This window comes from Sarcophilus harrisii, chromosome 6 (genome assembly GCF_902635505.1).
Source record: "Sarcophilus harrisii chromosome 6, mSarHar1.11, whole genome shotgun sequence".
Taxonomy (NCBI): Eukaryota; Metazoa; Chordata; class Mammalia; order Dasyuromorphia; family Dasyuridae; genus Sarcophilus; species Sarcophilus harrisii.
In genome coordinates, this window is record NC_045431.1 from 140,079,495 (window position 1) to 140,102,410 (window position 22,916).

General features: G+C 36.3%; 1 protein-coding gene and 1 long non-coding RNA gene across 3 annotated transcripts in view; one reads left to right on the forward strand and one right to left on the reverse strand.

Moving 5' to 3' along the window:
- The window catches only part of UNC5C (unc-5 netrin receptor C), a 407,070-nt gene that overhangs the window by 15,978 nt on the left and 368,176 nt on the right, over positions 1–22,916 (reverse strand). For both annotated transcript variants that reach the window (XM_003772864.4, XM_031941564.1), the window contains 2 exons: positions 2,488–2,637; positions 652–816 (listed from right to left, as the gene is read on the reverse strand). In XM_003772864.4, the coding sequence (XP_003772912.1) occupies positions 652–816; positions 2,488–2,637 (315 nt within the window). The remainder of the gene's footprint in view (positions 1–651; positions 817–2,487; positions 2,638–22,916) is intronic.
- Positions 1–22,916, forward strand: part of LOC116419732 — a 70,290-nt gene that overhangs the window by 706 nt on the left and 46,668 nt on the right. The window lies entirely within an intron of this gene.

Below are 22,916 nucleotides of genomic sequence, written 5' to 3' on the forward strand. Positions count from 1 at the left end.
ATTATGGTTTTTGAAACCAAGTTAAAATGAAGTGATCTAATTCTCATTTTCTTCATCATAAAGAAAACTTTGAGAAATAGCTATTTATTTAAGGCAAATCAACAAAATGCCAACCATAGTATGGGAAAATGTCAGTAAAGAGAAATTGGTAAAACATGCACAGATTTTAAATCTATCATTGGAATATCCCATCCCCAGAGAAGAAGAGAGACAAATGCCTGCTGACCATTTGGGGACACAGTCAGGGAGAGAGATAAGTGTGAAATAGTCAGGAAGAAGCTTATAGACCTTTTTCTATTCAAAAGTAAGAGGAAAAGTGTGGAAAAGTCAACGTGGATAAAAAGGTGGCAATAATGGGGTATGTAGGCATAACAAGTTATATGTGTCTTGTATATGTATAAACATATATAGACATATGTGTGTGTTTATTAATGTGTATGCAGATATTTCTACAGATGTTTCTCACTGAAGCTTTGTTTTACAAAGATTTGTTACGGGTAACTTAATTTCCCTAATGTGTTTAAATACAAATCTTTACAAAGATCTAAAACAGCTACTGCATTAGCTAAAGTAGAGAGATGGTCCCTTCTCTCCAGACTATCCCTTTCCCTCCTGAGATTTGTAATAAGTAGTAGTGATTTTCCCCTTTACCTCTGACACTGTACAGGAGAGCTGGAAGATCTGGCCTTCTCCCTCTACCTGTCGCACACAGAGTTTACAGACTAACTCCACTGTGGTCAGGCTGAATCTCTCCAAGGTGAAGGTACAATGGAGATTTCTTTGACAACCACTCCAGATATGGTAGAAAGGAATTTCCTATAGGAAAAACAAATGAGATAAAATCAAATGAAAATTCTTAAAAGCTAAAAAAGAAATTATTTCCAAAAATCCATCAAGAAATGACAGTAAAGCACTCACATTTCTATAGATCTAGAATATTTTGCTTGTTAAAAGACATTTTAATAGAACACAGAGCAAGGAATATAGTTAAAATAGATTAAGAGACAAGATATTTATTTCCTTATCCAGCTTCTGAATGAGGAAACTCACTCTACCAATTCAGGTCAGCACCTTCTCCATGTGTTATAGCACTTGACTATATTCCTACAGCTAGGATGTATCAGAGAAAGGAATTAAACATATCTTCTCACTCTGAAGTAACTCTATCCTCACTATCCCAAGGCCTCTCTAAACTTAACATAAAACACACACACACACACACACACACACACACACACACACACACATATATATATATATATCATAGACATATATAGAGAGACATATATATATGATATATATATAGAGAGTCTATATATGTCTATATGTATATAGACTATATATATATATCATATAGATATATATGTGAAAGTATACTGAATATATGACTATATATATATATATATATATATATATATATATATATATGTCTTCATCTTTCGTATGACTGGTACTTAATAGAAACTCACTGTGACCTTACTACAAAAGGAACTACTAACAAATTTAGCTGACAAGGCTCCAAAATAATACTCTTCCTATAAAAATAAGTAGGTTCTGATAAAAAAATCACAACATTTAAGTTGTAGTTAGGGAAATAACATCGTTTCTCTAGGAAATGTTACATTGGGTTGATTTATAAAACTGCTGTATCTCAAAGAGACGTGATTGAGTCACATATCTTTGAGTAACAAAGGAGGCACTGATCTCCATAGATAGAGAGAATATATATAGAGAGAGGCAGGAATGTAGAAGGAAAGAATTCCCTTTATCTTCTTAGAGTGAAATATATATATTGGCTGATAGTAATGAGAAAATAATAGGTCTTTGGCTTGTATACCTATAATTCAGATGTTAACTCACTGAAATGTAGCTGACTTCTTGGACTAGCTATCAAGAGGTTTGTATTAGGGGATATCTAGGTCTAACTGATTCAGTATGAAGGGAATTCCTCTAAGAACCCAAAGGATGAATGGAATAAGATTGGGGTCAAATAGCTGAAAACCTTATTTTATTGACTTTAACCCATAACTAAAATAAATTTTTTGTCTTTACTGAGGTACTTTCTCAACTTTCAAAGTTAAATTACAAAACTGACATTGCTAAAGTCTAATTTGGGTCATATAAGAAGACCACTTTCACTTGAAACTGATCCAATTTAAGGATAAGCAGTACTTCCTCTATCTCACCCCACTCCCAATAAATGCATTTGGAAACACGATATTTCTATGGAAACTTATTAGGAAGACAGATTTTTCTCTTTTAAAAATATAGAAAATTACTTTTTTGCAACCAATTTGAGCTTGAATTTGAAAATTTTAGTCAGTTTCAGAACATCCTAGAGATACATTCTCCCTAGAGATTAATTTGAAATGGATTGTGGGGAGGAGGGAGCAGGAATATAGGTCCAGGTCCTGTACTCTATTATGTGTTTGCATCTTTTTACACCTTCAAGTCCTGACATTTTTCACTTTTGCTTGGGACTCTCACCTGGTATTTAGCAATCAGTTTACTCTTCCAGAGGGAATGGGCTATGTCATGAATTGATAAGCGCAGGTTATGGGTGCTGCCTTTAAAATGAAGAGTCTTGGGTTCTTCCAGGAGTTGCCCTCCCATCTGTCTCTCCAACTGCAGAACTTCCTAAAAAGAAACAAAGATGGCAAAAAGTCAGCATCAAACTGTATCATTTATGTCAACTCTAATCAAATGAGTGGATTCTCTAATGTTATCAATACATGATCAAAAGAACTCAGGTATCATCATGAGCAATCAACCAATTTCTGGAGAGAAGAAGTTATAAGATTGGATCTTATTTCCATCTCTCTAGATGTCTTTAACTTTTATCACTGCTGCAGAAGAATGCAAGAACAGTGTACTCCATCAAAGTCACCTGCAGTCATGGAGTTTAAATGAATACAGCAAACTTTTAAGCATTTAAAATTCATCTAACCAGAGCTTTGCATAAGATAATAGATCCTTTACACCCCATGTCTCTTCCAGCTACTGTCCTCTTGAATTTTTAGGGGGAAAAAAGGCCAAAAATGAATAATAATAATTACAGCAAACAAGTATGTGTGCATGCGTATATTTGTATGTGCATGTGTGTGTATGTGTATATAGGAAGATAGGTTTCTTATTGCCAAAGAGGAACACAGAAGAAAGTAGAATTACTATTGTATTTTGGCCAATAAAAATTCCATCTCCATATATTTGGAGAAAATTCAGTAAGTTGTGCAGAAAGTGGAAGTTTCTGATGTTGATCCTGAAAAATTTCAATATTCTCAACCATCAAAGACCAATTTAGCTGTGTTTTTGTATGGTCTACTTATTAAGACAAGTACATCCAATACATTAGAGAAATTTTAGGCATTAATTCATTTATTTATTCAGCATCAATATATAAAACACTATGCTCAGAATTAAAAATGTAAAAATAAACAAGACGTGGTCCATGCTGCTAAAGTGAAAGGAAAAGTGGGTTTTGAGTTAATATTTAGTTAATAACGAAGGTAAATTTAAAAGAAAATGCCTAGCTAGCTTCAACTTTTTGATTAATTTAAGTTTTATATTAGACTGAAACAATACTGGGCCATACACTGTACACACTAGGGTTTCTCACACTTATTGAAAGAGATTAATGAAGCATTTTCAAGAGAGCAAAAGAAAACTGCCCCTGAGTAAAGCCCACACCTGTAATTCCTGCTACTGGGATTGAGGTTGGTAGATCAGCTGTACTTAGGTGTTCTTAGCTGCCAATGCAGCTGACTGACCAATATGATGAGTTTCTGAGACTAAGCTGGAAGGGGACCCACTAAGCTACTTTAAAAAAGGCAAAACAGCATACGGCAAAAATAGCCAGTTAAAGTCTTTATGCTGATCGGCAGTAGAACTGGACACATGAGTAACTTCTGTATATCCAGTCTAAGCAAGATATCTAGAAGAAGGAAAGAGTGAAAGAAGGAAGGAAGAAAAGAGGGAAAAAAGGAAGGAAGTAAGGGAGAGAGGAAAAAAGGAAGGAACAAAGGAAGGAAGAAAGGAAGAAAAAAGGAAGGAAGGGAGGGAGGAAAAAAGGAAGGAAGGAAAGAAGGAAGACAGGAAGAAAGGAAGACAGGAAGGAAGAAAGGAAGGAAGGATTGAAGGAAAGAAGGAAAGAAAGAAAAGGAGAGAAGAAAGGAAGAAGGAAGGAAATAAAGAAAAAAGGAAAGGGAAAGAGGGAGGAATAAAAGGGAGGAAAAAGAAGGAAAAAAAGGAGATAAGTCATAGAGATAGTAACAGTGACAAGAATAGCTTGTTATTGCCAGTCAAATGTTCTTTTTGCTACATTATTTTACCATGATGTGATGTGTCTCATTGATTCTTTTTTTTTTCTTTTTTCTGTTATTAGTAGTAGTGTAGTTAGGGAGTAAGATACAGGGAATTGGAGGATAAACATGTTTTCAAGCTATGGATGCTCACACTAAGCAGATAATGAGCTTTCAGTCTCTAGGGAGGATTTCTGCAAGATGCAACTAGCTCAACATGACCAATCATGAAGTCTAAACAAGGCTAGGATGTAAGCAATGTTTCAATTCAAAAGTATATCAGTCTTAATATTTGTTTAATGAACTTCAATCCATAAGAGTTTATCTAATAAAGACTCAGCTAGCAAACTTAATTGATTAGGCATGCTATGGCTTCATTTCAAGCTGCCTTATAAATGATGAAAAGCAAGAAACAACCCATTTGGTCAAACCAGTATTCTGACTAAAATCTATTACTAAGAAAATAAAAATTCAATAGAGGGTAGGAAATAGGGGAATGAAAAAGGAGAACTCTTTTCATTCATGTCTAATGGTAAATGAGAGATGGAAATTCCCTATTTCACAGAAAATATAAATTCCCTATTGCACAAGAGTGCAGGAAGAATTTGCCTTTAACTATTAGTCATCACTCAGTGTTGCTGTTATCGGTGGTACTCCATGAAGCTCCCACACTATAGCCACTATATTACACACACAAGCATGAAAAAACTCTGTATTGAAACATAATACATAGCTTAAGCTGCTCATGCCTTTACTCATGGAGACCTTTTGCAAGCTGGATAAGTAAGAACATCTTGCAATTACAAATACCGATGCAATTCTCACTCATCCAGAGAACCCTGAGCCACACACTTCAACTTGATAAAGGGAAAAGAAAAGGAAAAGCCAGAAATGATTGTAGTTGCTTTTGCTTCAGCAATGATGTATAATAACCATATGGTGATCATGTTCATTGTCTAGTTAGCATAAAAGAGAAAGCTGATGTTCTCAGTGAACCTGGCACCTGACAAGTTCTAAAGCTAAAATGATGTTTGTTTATAAGCCATTAGAAGAAAAGAAACATAATTAGAAATCTTTTAGATTATGCTGTGCCAATCAATCAGTTCTGGCTTCTTTCCAGTATGGCCTAATTACCCCTTCAAGATGTCTAAAGAGCAATCGATAGTAATTATCTGATTACTATAGATCTTCATTATGTCTAAATTATCTCCCTAGGATGTCTAAAAGAAGATGTGTTGTATTCCATGAGGTAATTGGTTCCAATAATATATCAAATCTGCATATTCTACAAACAGCAAAGATTATTTAGAACTATGTAGATCATTAAGAGATGCTGTAATCATTCTAAATTATCTCGATATGAAAGGCCATCCAAAAACCTAAAATATCCATAGCCTATAATTTCAGAATTTAGAAGGAATCTCAGTCACCATCTGATCTAAACCATACATGAAAGTGATTCCTATACTTGACAAATGGTCATTAACCCACAGCTTGATGCTCACTAAGATGGCCATCATCTTTCTAAGCAATCCATTTCATTCTTGGATAGTTCTAAGGGTTACAAGGGAATCTAGGTGGCACAGTGAATAGAATGTCAGGCCTGGAGTCAGGAAGACTCATATATCTGAGTTCAAATCTAGCCTAATATGGCTATCAGCTGTGTGACCTTAGGTAAATAATTTCACGCTGTTTGCCTTAGTTTCCTCATCTATAAAATGAACTAGAGGAGGAACTGTCAAACCATTCCCTTATTTTTGCCAAGAAAACCTCAAATGGAATCAGAAAGAGTCAGACAAGACTAATTGAACAATAACAGGTTTCGAATATTTTGTTTGTTTTTTCCTGTGACTTTGAGCATAAATGAGCCTCTTTAGAACTTCCATTGTTGTTTCTGGTTTTGCCTGCAAGAGCTAAAAAGAAGAAGCCTAATCCTTCCTCTATATGCCAGCCTTCCATCTAGCTGGAAACAACCACCAGATCTCCCTTGACGCTTCTTTTTCTTCATGCTACTCATGCCCACTGCCTTCAGCCAATCCTCATATGTCATGGTCTCTTCCTCATAGCAATTTTCCTTCTCTGGACACTCAAGTTTTAGGCAATGTATATCTTTATGAATTAAAGCTTTAGACAGAGTAAAGACAGGGATCAGGATAAGGACTGAGCCAGTGAACTCTTTGGGAAGAAGGGAACTCCTTTTGTCAGTTCAGATCAGCACTTTTCTATAACTTCTGTCTCTGGAGCTCTTCTCTTTTCCCTCTATACTACTTTACTTGATGAACTCATCAGCTCCCAGGAGTTTAATGACTATCTCTACATTGATGATCCTCAAATTTACCTACCCTGCCTTAGTCCCTCTGCTGATATCTCCAATCTCACTTCCAAGTGCCTTTCTCAAATTGGATGTCCAGCAGACATCTTAAACTCAGAATGTCCAAGAGGGAGCTCATTATTCTTCTTCCTAATGCCCCACCCCTAAGTTCCTCATATTATTCTAAAGGGCAATAGTATCTTCCTAGTCCCTTGAGCTCGCAATTTAGAAGTCTTAACTGTTTCTTTACTATCTCTTTCACTCTATATCCCAATTGTTGCCAATAGATGCTCCCTTCTCTCCTCTGATATTATCTGCACTCTGGAACATTATCTCATGCCTGAGCTGTTGCAATAGCCTGATTATGGACTGCCTACTTCAAGTTTTTCCCTAAAGCACAAGTCTGACTATGTCTACTCTCCAGTGGTTCTCTATTTCCTCCAGGATCAAATACAAAATGCTCTGTTTGGCTTTTAAAGCCCTCCATAAAGCAACCCCCTCTTTCTAATGCTTTTATATCTGATTCCCCAACATGTACTCTTTGATCCAGTGATACTGGCCAGTGAAATGGCTACTATCATCTGGCTATTCCATGAATAAGACACTCCATCTCTCATCTCTGAACATTTTTCCTTGGCTGTCCCCAATGTCTGGAATGCCTCTGATCTGCCTACTGATGTAGCTTCCCAGCTAAAATCTCTTCTTCCCAACTCCTCTTAATTCCAAAGCTTTCCATCTGTTAATTATTTCCTTTTTATCCTGTACATAGCTTATTTATTCTCTTCTCTATTTATTATATTGTGAGTTCCTGAAAGGCATTGACTACCTTTTGCCTCTTTTTGTATACCTAGCACTTGGCACAATGTCAATGGCACATAGTTGGCATTTCAAAAAAGGTCTATTATTGATAGATTGATTCCAAAGAGCACTGAAAAGTTAAGTGACTTGCCTATCGTCACCTAGCCAGAACATATCAGAGATAAATTGGAATAAAGGTCTTCTTGGTTCTAAGTCTGATTCTCAATTGCACTGACAAGCTCTTTTACTTGAGTTTTAAATCAATGAATCACAAAATATTTGTAAGTTTCCATTTTGTATGAATCACTAGGCCAGGAGCTGGAGACACAAATGCCAAGTAACACAATCTTGACTCTCAGGAGATATATACTATCAGAAAGGGGAAGGGTTATAATGTGTTTATAGATAAGTAGAGACAGGATTTGTACAAAGAAAATATAGCAATTTTGGAGAAGAAACAAACAACTGGAGGAATGAGCTAAGGCCTATTGAAGAAGCTCACCCTTGAGATAAGCTTGGAAGTGTGTTTAGAGTTCCTTTTGGGACAGAGAGAGAGCATTCCAGGTTTGGAGAATAGTTTTGGCAAAAAAAGGTATATATGCAGGATATGGAATGTCATATAGAAGAATGTCAGTTTGGATGGAATGGAATTTGTATAACAAGGAACAATATGAAATCAGCCTAGAAAGGTACACTGAAGCAAGATAATGAATGTTTCTAGATGTTAAACAAATAGTCCATACCATTCTATAGGAAATGAGTAGATATTGAAGCTTTCTGAGCAGAGGAGTGATAGGGTTCAACTTGTGCTTTAGGAAAGTTTATTAGGCTGTTTATGGAAGGATTAGAAAAAGGAGAAAAAGTGCTGGGAAATCAAGTGCTAAGAGGTATTATGGAAGAGGAAGGTGAAAGATGATGAAAGACTGCACAGGATGATTATATGGATGGAAAATAGGAATGTGTGTGTGTGTGTGTGTGTGTGTGTGAAATATTATGTAGAATGAACTGAGGAAACTTGGAAAGTGATTAGAATGGGGGGGGGGAGTGCTGGAAGGAGAGTGAAGAATCAAGGTGATCCCAAAATTGTAAACCTAAGTGATTTGCTCTCAACAGAAACAGGGAAGTTGTTGGAGTGGGGGTGAATTTAAGAAGAAAGGTAATGCTTTCTGATTTGAACATACTGATATATTAAGTTAAGTTATTTATGGTATGCTCAGGTAGAGACATCCAGCAAAGAGAAAGGAATGTGGGATTGGAGATCAGAACCCTAGCTTTCCCTCTTGAATTAAATAATCAGTTTCATCAATAAAACAAGTATAGTTAGACAGTAGAAAGAGATCATTGTGTTCTATCAGAACACCTAGCTTTGTATTTCTATCTGCTGCTGCTTTGTATGATCTTAGAATTTCTATTTGGGGTCTCTATCTCCTCATTGATAAAAGGAAAGGGTTGAACCTATTAGACTTTTAAGATCCCTTCTTTGTCTTTTTTATTTTATGTTAAAATATTTTATACGTCAAATACATAAAGACATGGAAAACAATGTTGACATGGAAAGTAAAATATAATCAAATCATGCTTTCTTTTTAAAAAGGTTATCCTTACTACCTATAAAATTACTCTCCCCTTTGGATCCTCTTAGCTTTCTGTTAGGCATTTCAAATAACTTGCTTGATTCCAAAATGGAACTTTCCTCTCTTGAAGGAAGTAAGGATTTATTTTTGGCTTCTACAATGTGGTCCCCATCTCTCCAACTTTGCCCATGGATAGGTTTTTCTCTTAAAAACCTGTTATCAACAAAAGGTCAAGAATTTCAAGGGAATTAATGAAAAAAAAATCAAATGAAGGTGGCTTAGCTGTACCAGATCTAAAATTATATTATAGAGCAGCAGTTACCAAAACTATTTGGTTGGCTAAGGAATAGATTAGTTGATCAGTGGAATAGATTAGGTTCAAGGGATAAAACAGTCAACAAATATAGCAACCTAGTCTTTGACAAACCCAAAGATCCCAGCTTTTGGGATAAGAACTTACTGTTTGATAAAAATTGCTGGGAAAATTGGAAACTAATATGGCAGAAACTAGGCATTGATCCATACTTAACGCCGTACACCAAGATAAGGTCAAAATGGGTTCATGACCTAGGCATAAAGAATGAAATTATTAATAAATTAGAGGAACATAGGATAGTTTACCTCTCAGACCTGTGGAAGGGGAAGGTCTTTATGACCAAAGCAGAACTAGAGATCATTACTGATCACAAAATAGAAAATTTCGATTATACCAAACTGAAAAGTTTTTGTACAAACAAAACTAATGCAGACAAGATTAGAAGGGAAGCAATAAACTGGGAAAATATTTTTACAGTCAAAGGTTCTGATAAAGGCCTCATTTCCAAAATATATAGAGAATTAACTCTAATTTATAAAAAATCAAGCCATTCTCCAATTGAAAAATGGTCAAAGGATATGAACAGACAATTCTCAGATGAAGAAATTGAAACTATTTCTAGTCATATGAAAAGATGCTCCAAGTCATTATTAATCAGAGAAATGCAAATTAAGACAACTCTAAGATACCACTACACACCTGTCAGATTGGCTAAGATGACAGGAAAAAATAATGATGATTGTTGGAGGGGATGCGGGAAAACTGGGACATTGATGCATTGTTGGTGGAGTTGTGAACGAATCCAACCATTTTGGAGAGTAGTTTGGAACTATGCTCAAAAAGTTATCAAACTGTGCATACCCTTTGATCCAGCAGTGTTACTACTGGGATTATATCCCAAAGAGATTATAAAGAAGGGAAAGGGACCTGTATGTGCACGAATGTTTGTGGCAGCCCTTTTTGTAGTGGCTAGAAACTGGAAACTGAATGGATGTCCATCAGTTGGAGAATGGCTGAATAAATTGTGGTATATGAAAATTATGGAATATTACTGTTCTGTAAGAAATGACCAACAGGATGATTTCAGAAAGGCCTGGAGAGACTTACACGAACTGATGCTGAGTGAAATGAGCAGGACCAGGAGATCATTATATACTTCAACAACAATACTATATGATGACCAGTTCTGATGGACCAGGCCATCCTCAGCAACGAGATCAACCAAATCATTTCCAATGGAGCAGTAATGAACTGAACCAGCTATGCCCAGAAAAAGAACTCTGGGAGATGACTAAAAACCATTACATTGAATTCCCAATCCCTATATTTATGCACACCTGCATTTTTGATTTCCTTCACAAGCTAATTGTACAATATTTCAGAGTCTGATTCTTTTTGTACAGCAAAATAACGTTTTGGTCATGTATACTTATTGTGTATCTAATTTATATTTTAATATATTTAACATCTACTGGTCATCCTGCCATCTAGGGGAGGGGGTGGGGGGGGGTAAGAGGTGAAAAATTGGAACAAGAGGTTTGGCAATTGTTAATGCTGTAAAGTTACCCATGCATATATCCTGTAAATAAAAGGCTATTAAATAAAAGAAAACCTGTTAGCATGGACAATACATGGTCTCTAATCTGTCTTTCCTGTGACAGAAAAGATGTGCAAAAACAGACAAAACCAATAGTGAACAGTGCAAAGAGCAGCCTATTTGCAGCCAGGACTTAGATCAGAATAAGCCTGTGAAATCTGTTTCATTCACAGCAGCTAATGAATACCTCCTGAGTGAGCCACCAAAACTAATGCTGAATGAGGTATATTGACTTGAGAAATAGCAGACTGATCAACTTTATAAGTAGAAACAAGAAATTCATCTGCTGGGAAAAAAGTTACAACCTATATTTTTCAGAGTATTAACAAATTTGGATACTTTTCAGGGTTGTATAAAGGGATATGTTATATTTTGTAAGCATAACTATCTTTTAGGATATTTGGGGATAAATACTTTCTATGCTATTAAGGGCTGGTAGAAAAAGAGAGAAGGAAGATGACAACAAACTAAAAGTCTATTTGGTGTTTACTATGCACCTGGCACTCTGTACAAAGTCTTGAATATGCAAAGCCAAAAACCAAACAAACAAGTGAACAAAAAAAATCATTCTCTGTCTTTGGGGATCTTGGCTTCTATTTGGGGTGGGAAAGATTCTCCACATACAGAAAATAAGTTTGCTGAGACCCTCCTCAGTGGAGGATCACAGTTCTAGCACTTGATAGACCCTTAGAGGTCAGAGTCTAATTTCTTCAATTTATAGTAGAGGAAGCTGACATCTACAGATGTTAAGTGACTTGCCTATGACATACAAGCCACATGTTTCATAGGTAGAATTAAATCCCAGATCATCTGAGTGTTGAGGATACTAGCAATTGTAGGGATCAAGGAAAGCATCACACAAAAGGCAAAAAACCTCTATAGCTGAGCCTTCAAGGATTACAAGAGTCAGAAATGGGAATGAATCATCAGCATGTGCAGGAGATGGTATGTTAAATTGCTGATGTATGAGTGTGGCTAGAAAACATGGGATAAGCTAGACTATGGTTGGCTTTAGCCACCTTGTTGAGGAGTTTATATTTGTTCTTAGATGTGAAAGAGAGCCACTGGAACTTCTCAAGCAAGAGAATGACATGTGCTTAGGGTATATTGTTTTGGCAGCTTTGTGGAGAGAAGATATGGAGAAAAAAGGGACTAGAAATAGAAAAATCAATCAAGAGGACAGTGTTATAATAATAATGCTACAGTGGTATGAACTAGCTATGCAAGTGGTAAGGAGAAAATTATGAGATGTGGAAGTTGAATAGATAACTACTAGACAATTAGATTGGATGTGAAGGGGGTGGGGTTTGAGAAGGAAGAAAGATAGAGAACTGGACTTAGAAACTGAAAAAAAAAAATAAATTTAAATCTGGTTCCAGACACTTACTAGCTGTATAATCCTGGGCAAGTCATTGACTTTTGCCTGCCTATGTTTTCTCATCTATATTAATGCCTAATAATAGCAATTACTTTCCAGTGTTGTTGTGAAGATCAAATATGAATGATATATGTAAAATAGTTTGTAATGTATTATATAATGTACTATATAAATATTATTATTATTATTAATTCTCATTATCATCATCAGCATTACAACTTAAATATCAATATTTTTTCTAAATTTGGGATCTATATTTACTAATTTCTAGCTAATAAGACAGGCAAATTTTCCTAAATAAATCACTTTTAAAAAGTGTAACTGAACACCTGTAGCAAATAGAACAGTGTGCTACATACTTTGAATACCTATTTGCAAATAAATACAGCAGTTGTCCTGATGATGCTAATGGGGTTGTGGCATTGACATTCAAGGTTTCTGAAGACAAAAGATTCCCAGAATCAAATTCTATCTTCTATGAATTAATGCCTTTTCCCCCATCCTGAATCCCTTCTTTTATTCTGCTTGACATCAGTATTTTCACGTAAGATATTTGCTTACATAGAGCATCTCAATTAGGCTCACATATAGGGAAAGGTTTATTATGAGTAAGTTGGCCAATAGATCTTGAATTTTTGGGTCATAACAAACCATGAAACAAAGACAAATAAAAAATGACTCAGTGCTCTGAGACTCAATGGATCTGGACAAAATCAGGCAGAGGGTGCTAAGAATAATCTACTCATCTAGAAATCCAAGGTTGACATGGACTAACAAATAAAATATATATATATATATATATATATATATTTGCACAAAATTTAAGCACCTTCCCACCATGAACTTGTGAAGTATATAGTGCAAATATTATTAAGCCCCCATCTTACAGATGACAAAATAAGGGATAGAAAGGTGAAGAGCTTTGGATCATAGAGTTAGAAAGTATCTAAGGATGGTTTTTAACCTAGCTCTTTCAAGGTCAAATTTGGTGCTCTTTTCATTAAGTTATCCTGTAAAGATACAGTATGAAACTTTTGTACAATCTCCAAAGACCTAATATTTGTGAAGGGCTGTCTTTTCATTCGATTTTATTATAACCCCTTTCAAGAGGTCACAGGTTATGTCTCATTTCTATTCAGTCTTGAATTCTACAGTGTTCTTTGGGGATCTAGCATAAAATGAGAAACTCAGCTCTGGTTCTGTGGCTGTCATGGTTATGACTATATACACTTCCCACATGCAAAGGCCAAAGAAAAAAGCTTGTTTGCTTCTTTTCTCTGCCAGTTCTTTAGATCCTACCGCTGCTGCTGCTATCCCCATGTGCTGTCTGTCTCCCTGACCACCAGGCCTTCAAGCTGCACTGCCTGGCATTCAGTCCCTCCCTATTGTCAGTCTGCTTTCAGTCCACCTGTCTGTTTCCTGACTTCTGGCACAGGCTTTTGCCAGGAAACCCTCTTTTATCATGTATGCTGGGACACTTCCCTCTCCTTCTGTGTAAGTCTGTCCCACTTCATTCCTACTAAGTCCAAGGCTTGACTCTTGTGACCATTTGCAAATATTTTCCACTCAAGTCACTTCATTTCTAGGGCTCTGCCCGCCACTCCCACAGCTGCTGCTGCTTCCTGCCACATAACATTACTCTAAACCACCTCTTTTTTTTTTTTTATTCACGTGGACAGGGAAGTCTGTGTCACTTTCTAAAGGAAATGCCAAAAGATGATGCTTAGGGAAATGGCCATGCCACATGTCTGCTGCCCAGTTCAACCCCTGAACAAAAGGAAAATTTTATATTTCTCCATATTAAGAATTTCTGTTTTTTTCCCTTCCCCCCCCCATTCTATTCATTGAGGTTGCTGACATTCCTTTTAAACTCTCAGGGTCTTCTTTTTAACACTTCCCCTTTGCCTATTAAGTCAATAAACATATGTTAAGTGCCTACTATGTGTCAATTGCTAAGGATGCAAAGAAAGGTGAATGACAGTCCCTGTCTTCAGTCTAAGGGAGAAGACAATATGCAAACAACTATGTACAAACAAGATACAGACTGGATCAAGTGGAGATAATAGAGGTGATAAAAAAAAAAGAAGGAATGTATAATAGGGGGAGCATGAAAGGCCAGATTTTAGTCTGAACTTATCTATTTTCTATGCTCTTTAATAATTCCCCATATACCTTCTGCTTTTATTCACATATTCAGATCAATTAGATGCAATTAAATGAATAGAAGTGTTATACAGTAGGAATAGCACTGAATTTGCACTATGAAGATACTGGTTTGAATTCCAGCTAAACCAGAGGGTCACTTAACTTCACTCTCTTTCATCTTCTTCATCTATGAAACTAGGGCTAAAGAATAAGTATACTATATCCCTAACAGGGATACTATGAGAATCAATCAACAATATTTATTAATAATGTCTACTTTAAAAGCACCATACAAATGACTATTAGTATGATTAGTCATTAATAATTATTAACTAAATTAATATAAATGCTACTATTTTTAACTTAGCTTGTTTAAAAGAATTCTTATCGATAGAAATGGTATGGGACAAGTCACAATCTTGCTATCATTCTTTTATAGTTTACATTTAGCTGTTTTTCACAGATAGATTTGAACAAACCTGCATGATTTAGTTGAAAAAAGAAATTGGATAAGTTTATTCACTAGTCTCACAAAGTCTCAGACACTTTTGATGCTCCAGCAGCAGAAAGGGTGCTAAGAGACATATCTTATCCTGGTCTCCCATTATGATGTTTAAAAATTTGATTCTCTGACTTGAATTTCTTTGGCTTGATCTCCACAATTTTAAAATTCTTCATGTCCCAATATCTGGATATTATGACTATTTGGTTTAGTGAAATATATCAAAAATATTGTTTTTTTTATTTTTTATTAATCAATGTGATATGTGGATAACTGTGGACAATGTGAACATTTATCTTCTGAGTTCTCTATAATATTATGATGTTTTTATTGGTAGTTTGGAGATGGGTTGTCATTCCATCAAAGATAGTGAATTTATGATGTAATTATTATCTCTTAAGTCATGTAAGTAAGAATGCAAGATTTTTGCAGTGTGCAGTGACATGTTTGAATACTGTCTATATTTTTCTAGCATAATCCACATTGATCACTAAGCTAGGGGCCCTTAACAACCCATCTATAATTTCAGGTGATGATGAAATCTAACATATCTCCCTTTCTGAGTTCAAATCTGGCCTCAGACACTTAAAACTTCCTAGCTGTGTGACCCTGAGCAAGTTATGTTAGGGACTTTCCTTCTGAAAATTGCCATGTATGCCATGTCAGCTGGTAGGGTGAACCCAGGAGGTAGAAGGGGGTTTGGTCTCTGAGACAGGAGGTTGTATCTTACAGGTGTTTCCTTGAGAAGGTGAGGGGTGTGTCCTCTTGTTAGATCTTTTCTTAGGACGCAGCACTAACTCCAGGTGTCTCCCTTCTGTGGATCCACCTACACAGTGGTGAGTGGGCCAGACACGGGGCAGTCCCAGAAGAGAGTAAATATAAATGACCAGCTCTGCCACAGGCAGAAAGGAAAAGGATGTGGAGAGATGCAGAGACATATATACACTTGATCTTATTTCCTGCTAACTCCTGCTGAGATTACCAATAAAGAAAAGCTGTTTTGCATTTTTACATCAGCTTGTCTTTATGTCTATCTGGGGAAGATTGGTATGTATGGTCCTGGCGATCAGTAGCTTTGGAGTGGGAAGTTACAGTACTCCCTATATTGAGCTTTAGTTAACTAGGATTGTTACTATTAATGTTGTTCATTTCTCACCATCTATACCCCTTGGTCTAGAAATCTAACAACATTATGCTCATTATCCTGTGAGACTGTATCAGCTTTGGTACTCATACATCTTTAGTAACCTTATTACTTTTCCTCCCTCTGACGAAGGCTGAAGGGGAAAGCAAATGATACCTTCCAAAGTCTCCATTTAAACACACACCTCAGATCAGCCAGCTCTTCAACCCCAACAGTTGCACTTCTGGGCTTGAAGTCTACTGAGCTCTGGCCAGGTACTTTCTTCCCTAGCCTCTCTTCCCCAAGCTCCTTTTCAGCTTTCTTTTAGGTTGTCTTCACCCATTAGCTAATAAACTCCTTGAGTACAGGGAGTATCTTTCCTTTTCTTATTTATTGCCCCAATGCTTGGTATCTAGAAGGCAGTTAATGTCTATTGACTGACTATTGTTATTAAATGCAGAACACTCTGCTTAGGCCTGAGAGAGATAAAAAGATCAACAATACCCAGTCCCATATATCTTAGAAATTTCAATGAATCATCCCTAAATGTAAGGAACAAAGGGGATCAGCCTCATAAGGAGAAAACAGAACTTGGAGGATTGATGGTTACACCCAAGACACTTGTCCCCCAATCGGCTATACTGCTTGAAAGTCTAAACATGGAGATACTTTCCTTTGAATTCTATGATCATAGATTTATAGCTGACAGAGACTTCAGAGGTCTTCTATTCCAACTTCCAATTTTTTTTTAACATTTGAAGAAGCTAAGGTCTAGAGAGGTTAAATATCTGAATCCAAAGCCAGGGCTTTCTCCATTCCATCACATGGTTGCACATGTAGTCACTGTATAAAAGACATCTAATATACTGTAGTTAATATGAGAGTATCTTAACAGAAAGAAGAAACCTTTTCCTTCTTATTACCCAGAAAATTAATGTGCTATGCCACAGTCTTTTTGAACTGTTCTACCTCAGTTTTCCTGCATTAGTTTCCCTTATTGTCCTGACTGAGTTTCCCTGAATTGTACTACCTCAGTTTCCTTAACCACTGCCACAATCCCCTTATGTAACCCCCACCCCTGGTCCATTAAGACTGAGGATCATCTTCTGGTCAAGATGGTGGAGAGGAGGCACACAGCTGCGTGGGCTCTGCGTTTTCTCTCGGAGTTCATTTCATGACAAACCTCTGAATTGATGCTTGATTGAAGGAAAACCCACAAATAGTTGCCAAGAGAGGACATCCTTGAAATTCACAGGGGGTGGGGGGTGGGTCTATTTTTGCTCGAGGGTGGGAATGATTTTGGATGGGGGCGGGCTGAGGGCAGGCAGCGGCAGCAAGAGCTCGGCAGGCAACTCACAGACGAGCAGACCGGAGGTGGGTAGGGTGTGATCTCAGTTGTCTCTGTGGGGAGAGCTTTGCTACAGGATTGGATACTTTGCCCTGGCAGCAAGTCAGTAGCCCAGCTGAAAACTAAAAACACCGGGGGTGAAGTATACAACCCCAAACAGCTGGAGTTTCTCAGGTCCTGGCCACCTCTCTCCCACAGTGTCTCAGCACACTCTCAGAGTCTCGGAGTGCAGGCGCAACACAGCCATCGCTGTCCTGTTAGGGCCTTGCTGCTGTGCCCCTCCACTCCCACCCCCCTCCCCACAGTCTGTAGAGGAAGCTCGGTAACACCACCCAGTCCCTCTCCCCCCCAAAAAAACCAGATTGCATTTTGGTGGGGGTTTCTTTTCTTTCTTTCTTTCTTTCTTTCTTTCTTTCTTTTTTTTTTTTTTGCTAGTTTATCTCTGATTCTTCTCCGACAAAATGAGCAAAAAATTGAAAAGGACCTTAACCATTGACAGCTTCTATATGAATAGAGAGTAGACTCTAAACCTTAAGGAAACTAAAAACAGACTGTCTCCAGGTGAATCCCTAAAGGAGGAGATCATCTGTTCCTCATCACAGATGAATCTCATAGAAGAAATTAAAAAGGCTCTCACAAGAGAGCTAGAAGAAAAATGGGAAAAGGAGAGGGAGGCTTGGCAAGAGAGTTTGGAGAAGTCATCCCACTCACTTAAAGATAGAGTGGATAAAGAAATCAAATCCTTGAAAAATAAGATTTAGTGAACTGGAAACAGAAAATAGCTCTCTAAAAAATAAAATTGGCAAAATGGAAAAAAATTCCATAGAACAAAACAACTCAATTGGACAATTAGAAAAAGATATAAAAAAGTGAGTGAAGAAAATACTTCATTGAAAATCAGAATCGAACAAATGGAATTGAATGACTTGAGGAGACAACAAGAATCAGTCAAGCAAAACCAAAAAAATCAAACAATGGAAAAAATGTGAAATACCTTCTTGGGAAAACAACAGACCTGGAAAATATGTCTAGGAGAGACAATCTGAGAATTATTGGACTCCCAGAAAAATATGATGAAAAAAAGAACCTGGACACTATTTTCCAGGAAATTATCAGAGAACTAACTACCCAGAAGTCATAGAAACAGAGTTAGGTAAAATAGACATTGAAAGAATTCATTGATCACCTACTGAAAGGGATCCTAAAATCAAAAAACCAAGAAATATAGTGGCCAAATGCCAGAACTCTCAGATGAAAGAAAAAATACTGCAAGTGGCTAGAAAAACCCAATTCAAATATAGAGGAGCCACAATAACGATTACCCAGGATCTAGCAGCATCCACATTAAAAGATCGAAGGGCCTGGAATATGATATTCCGAAAGGCTAAGCAACTCGGTATGCAACCAAACATAACTTACCCAGCCAGAATGAGCATCTTTTTCCAGGGAAGAAGATGGTCATTCAACAAAATAAGTGAATTTCACCTATTTTTGATGAAAAAACCAGAACTTAACAAAAAATTTGATCTACAAATATAGAACTCAAGAGAAATATAAAAAGGTAAAAAGAAATCTTGGGAACTATATTTCTGCTGTAAAGATGTATAAAGAATACATGTATACCTTGTTCTAGAAACTAGAGGTGGAAAGGACATTGTACCAGAAAAAGGGTAAAGTGGGGGTACTACATCTCACAAAGGCGCAAAGGAAACCTATTATATCTGAGAGAAAGAATGGAGGGGGATGAATATAGTGGGTATCTTACTGCCATCAGAATTGGCTTTAAGAGAAAAATTTTAGACATATTCAATTTATGGTGAAACTTCTCCCACCTCATGGAAAAGTGAGAAGGGAAAAGTGAAAAGGGAAGGAATGAGTTAAGCAGAAGGGAATACGGAAACTGTGAGGGAAAGGAGTAAGATAGGGGGAGGAGCTCTAAGACGGGGGGAGGGATACTAAAAAGGGAGGGCTGTGAGAAGCAAGTGATGTTCACAAGTTTAATACTGGGAAGGGGGGTAAGGAGGAAAGAAGGGAGAAAAGCATAAACAGGGGTTAACAAGATGGCAAGTAATACAGAATTGGTAATTTTAACCATAAATGTGAATGGGGTAAACTCCCCCATAAAGAGGAAGCAGTTAGCAGAATGGATTAAAAGGCAGAATCCTACAATATGTTGTTTACAGGAAACACACCTGAAGCAGGGAGATACATGCAGAGTAAAGGTAAAAGGTTGGAGCAAAATCTACTATGCTTCAGGTAAAGTAAAAAAAAGCAGGGGTAGCCAACCTGATCTCAGATCAAGAAAAAGCAAAAATTGATCTAATTAAAAGAGATAAGGAAGGGCACTATATCCTGCTAAAGGGTAGCATAGATAATGAATCAATATCAATAGTAGACATATATCACCAAGTGGTGTATCATCTAAATTCTTAGAAGAGAAATTAAGAGAGCTGCAAGAAGAAATAGACAGCTAAAGTATAATAGTGGGAGATCTCAAACTTGCACTCTCAGAATTAGATAAATCAAACCACAAAATAAATGAGAAAGAAGTCAAAGAGGTAAATAGAATACTAGAAAAGTTAGCTATGATAGATCTCTGGAGAAAACGAAATGGAGACAGAAAGGAGTACAATTTCTTTTCAGCAGTTCATGGAACCTATACAAAAATTGACCATATATTAGGACATAAAAACCGCAAACTCAAATGCAGTAAGGCAGAAACAGTAAATACATCCTTTTCAGACCACGATGCAATGAAAATTACATTCCACAAAAAGCCAGGGGAAAGTAGACCAAAAAATAATTGGAAACTAAATAATCTCATACTAAAGAATGATTGGGTGAAACAGCAAATCATAGATATAATTAATAGCGTCACCCAAGAAAACGACAATAATGAGACATCATACCAAAATGTGTGGGATACAGCCAAAGCAGTAATAAGGGGAAATTCCATATCTCTAGAGGCCTACTTGCATAAAAGAGAGAAAGAGAAGGTCAGTGAATTGGGTTTGCAACTAAAAATGCTAGAAAAGGAACAAATTAAAAACCCCCAGTCAAACACTAAACTTGAAATTCTAAAAATAAAAGGAGAGATCAATAAAATTGAAAATAAAAAAAACTATTGAATTAATTAATAAAACTAAGAGTTGGTTCTATGAAAAAACCAACAAAATAGACAAACCCTTAGTAAATCTGATTTAAAAAAGGAAAGAGGAAAATCAAATTGTTAGTCTTAAAAATGAAAAGAGAGAACTCGCCACTAACGAAGAGGAAATTAGAGCAACAATTAGGAATTACTTTGCCCAGCTTTATGGCAATAAATTCAACAACTTAAATGAAATGGAAGAATACCTTCAAAAATATAGCTTGCCCAGATTAACAGAGGAAGAAGTAAATATCCTAAACAGTCCCATCTTAGAAAAAGAAATAGAACAAGATATTAACCAACTCCCTAAGAAAAAATCTCCAGGACCAGATGGATTTACATGTGAATTCTACCAAACATTTAAAGAACAATTAACTCCAATGCTATATAAACTATTTGAAAAAATAGGGATTGAAGGAGTCCTACCAAACTTCTTTTATGACACAGACATGGTACTGATACCTAAACCACGTAGGCTGAAAACAGAGAAAGAAAATTATAGAACAATCTCCCTAATGAATATTGATGCTAAAATCTTAAATAAAATATTAGCAAAAAGATTACAGAAAATCACCCCCAGGATAATACACTATGACCAAGTAGGATTTATACCAGGAATGCAGGGTTGGTTCAATATTAGGAAAACTATTAGCATGATTGACTATATCAATAACTAAACTAACAAAAACCATATGATCATCTCAATAGATGCAGAAAAAGCATTTGATAAAATCCAACATCCATTCCTAATAAAAACACTTGAGAGTAGAGGAATAAATGGACTTTTCCTTAAAATAGTCAGGAGCATATATTTAAAGCCATTAGTAAGCATCATATGCAACGGGGAAAAACTGGAACCTTTCCCAGTAAGATCTGGAGTGAAGCAAGGTTGCCCACTATCACCATTATTATTTAATATTGTATTAGAAATGCTAGCCTTGGCAATAAGAGCCAAGAAAGAGATTAAAGAATTAAAGCAGGCAATGAGGAAACCAAACTATCACTCTTTGCAGATGATATGATGGTATATTTAGAGAACCCCAGAAATTCTACTAAAAAGCTATTAGAAATAATTCATAACTTTTGCAAAGTTGCAGGATATAAAATAAATCCCCATAAATCCTAAGCATTTTTATATATCACTAACAAAATCCAACAGCAAGAGATACAAAGAGAAATTCCATTCAAAATAACTGTTGACAGCATAAAATATCAGGGAATCTATCTACCAAAGGAAAGTCAGGAATCATATGAGTAAAATTATAAAAAACTTTCCACACAAATAAAGTCAGACTTAAATAATTGGAAAAATATTAAGTGCTCTTGGATAGGCCGAGTGAATATAATAAAGATGACAATACTCCCTAAACTAATGTATTTATTTAGTGCTATACCAATTAGACTTCCAAGAAAACATTTTAATGATCTAGAAAAAATAACAAAATTCATATGGAATAATAAAAGGTCGAGAATCTCAAGGGAATTAATGAAAAAAAATCAAATGAAGGTGGCCTAGCTGTACCTGATCTAAAACTATATTATAAAGCAGCAGTCACCAAAATCATTTGGTATTGGCTAAGAAATAGATTAGTTGATCAGTGGAATAGGTTAGGTTCACAAGACAGAATAGTCAGCTATAGCAATCTAATGTTTGACAAACCCAAAGATCCTAATTTTGGGGGTAAGAATTCATTATTTGACAAAAACTGCTGGGATAATTGGAAATTAGTATGGCAGAAATTAGGCATGGACCCACACTTAACACCATATACCAAGACAAGATCAAAATGATAAAGGCCTCATTTCCAAAATATATAGAGAATTGACTCTAATTTATAAGAAATCCATTCTCCAATTGATAAATGGTAAAAGACCATTTGTCAACAGACAATTTTCAGATGATGAAATTGAAACTATTACCACTCATATGAAAGAGTGTTCCAAATCACTATTGATCAGAGAAATGCAAATTAAGACAACTCTGAGATACCACTACACACCTGTCAGATTGGCTAAGATAACAGAAAAAAATAATGATGAATGTTGGAGGGGATGCGGTAAAACTGGGACACTGATGTATTGTTGGTGGAATTGTGAACGAATCCAACCATTCTGGAGAGCAATCTGGAATTATGCCCAAAATGTTATCAAACTTTGCATACCCTTTGATCCATACTACTGGGCTTATATCCCAAAGAGATACTAAAGAAGGGAAAGGGACCTGTATGTGCCAAAATGTTTGTGGCAGCCCCGTTTGTAGTGGCTAGAAGCTGGAAAATGAATGGATGCCCATCAATTGGAGAATGGTTGAATAAATTGTGGTATATGAACGTTATGGAATATTATTGTTCTGTAAGAAATGACCAGCAGGATGAATA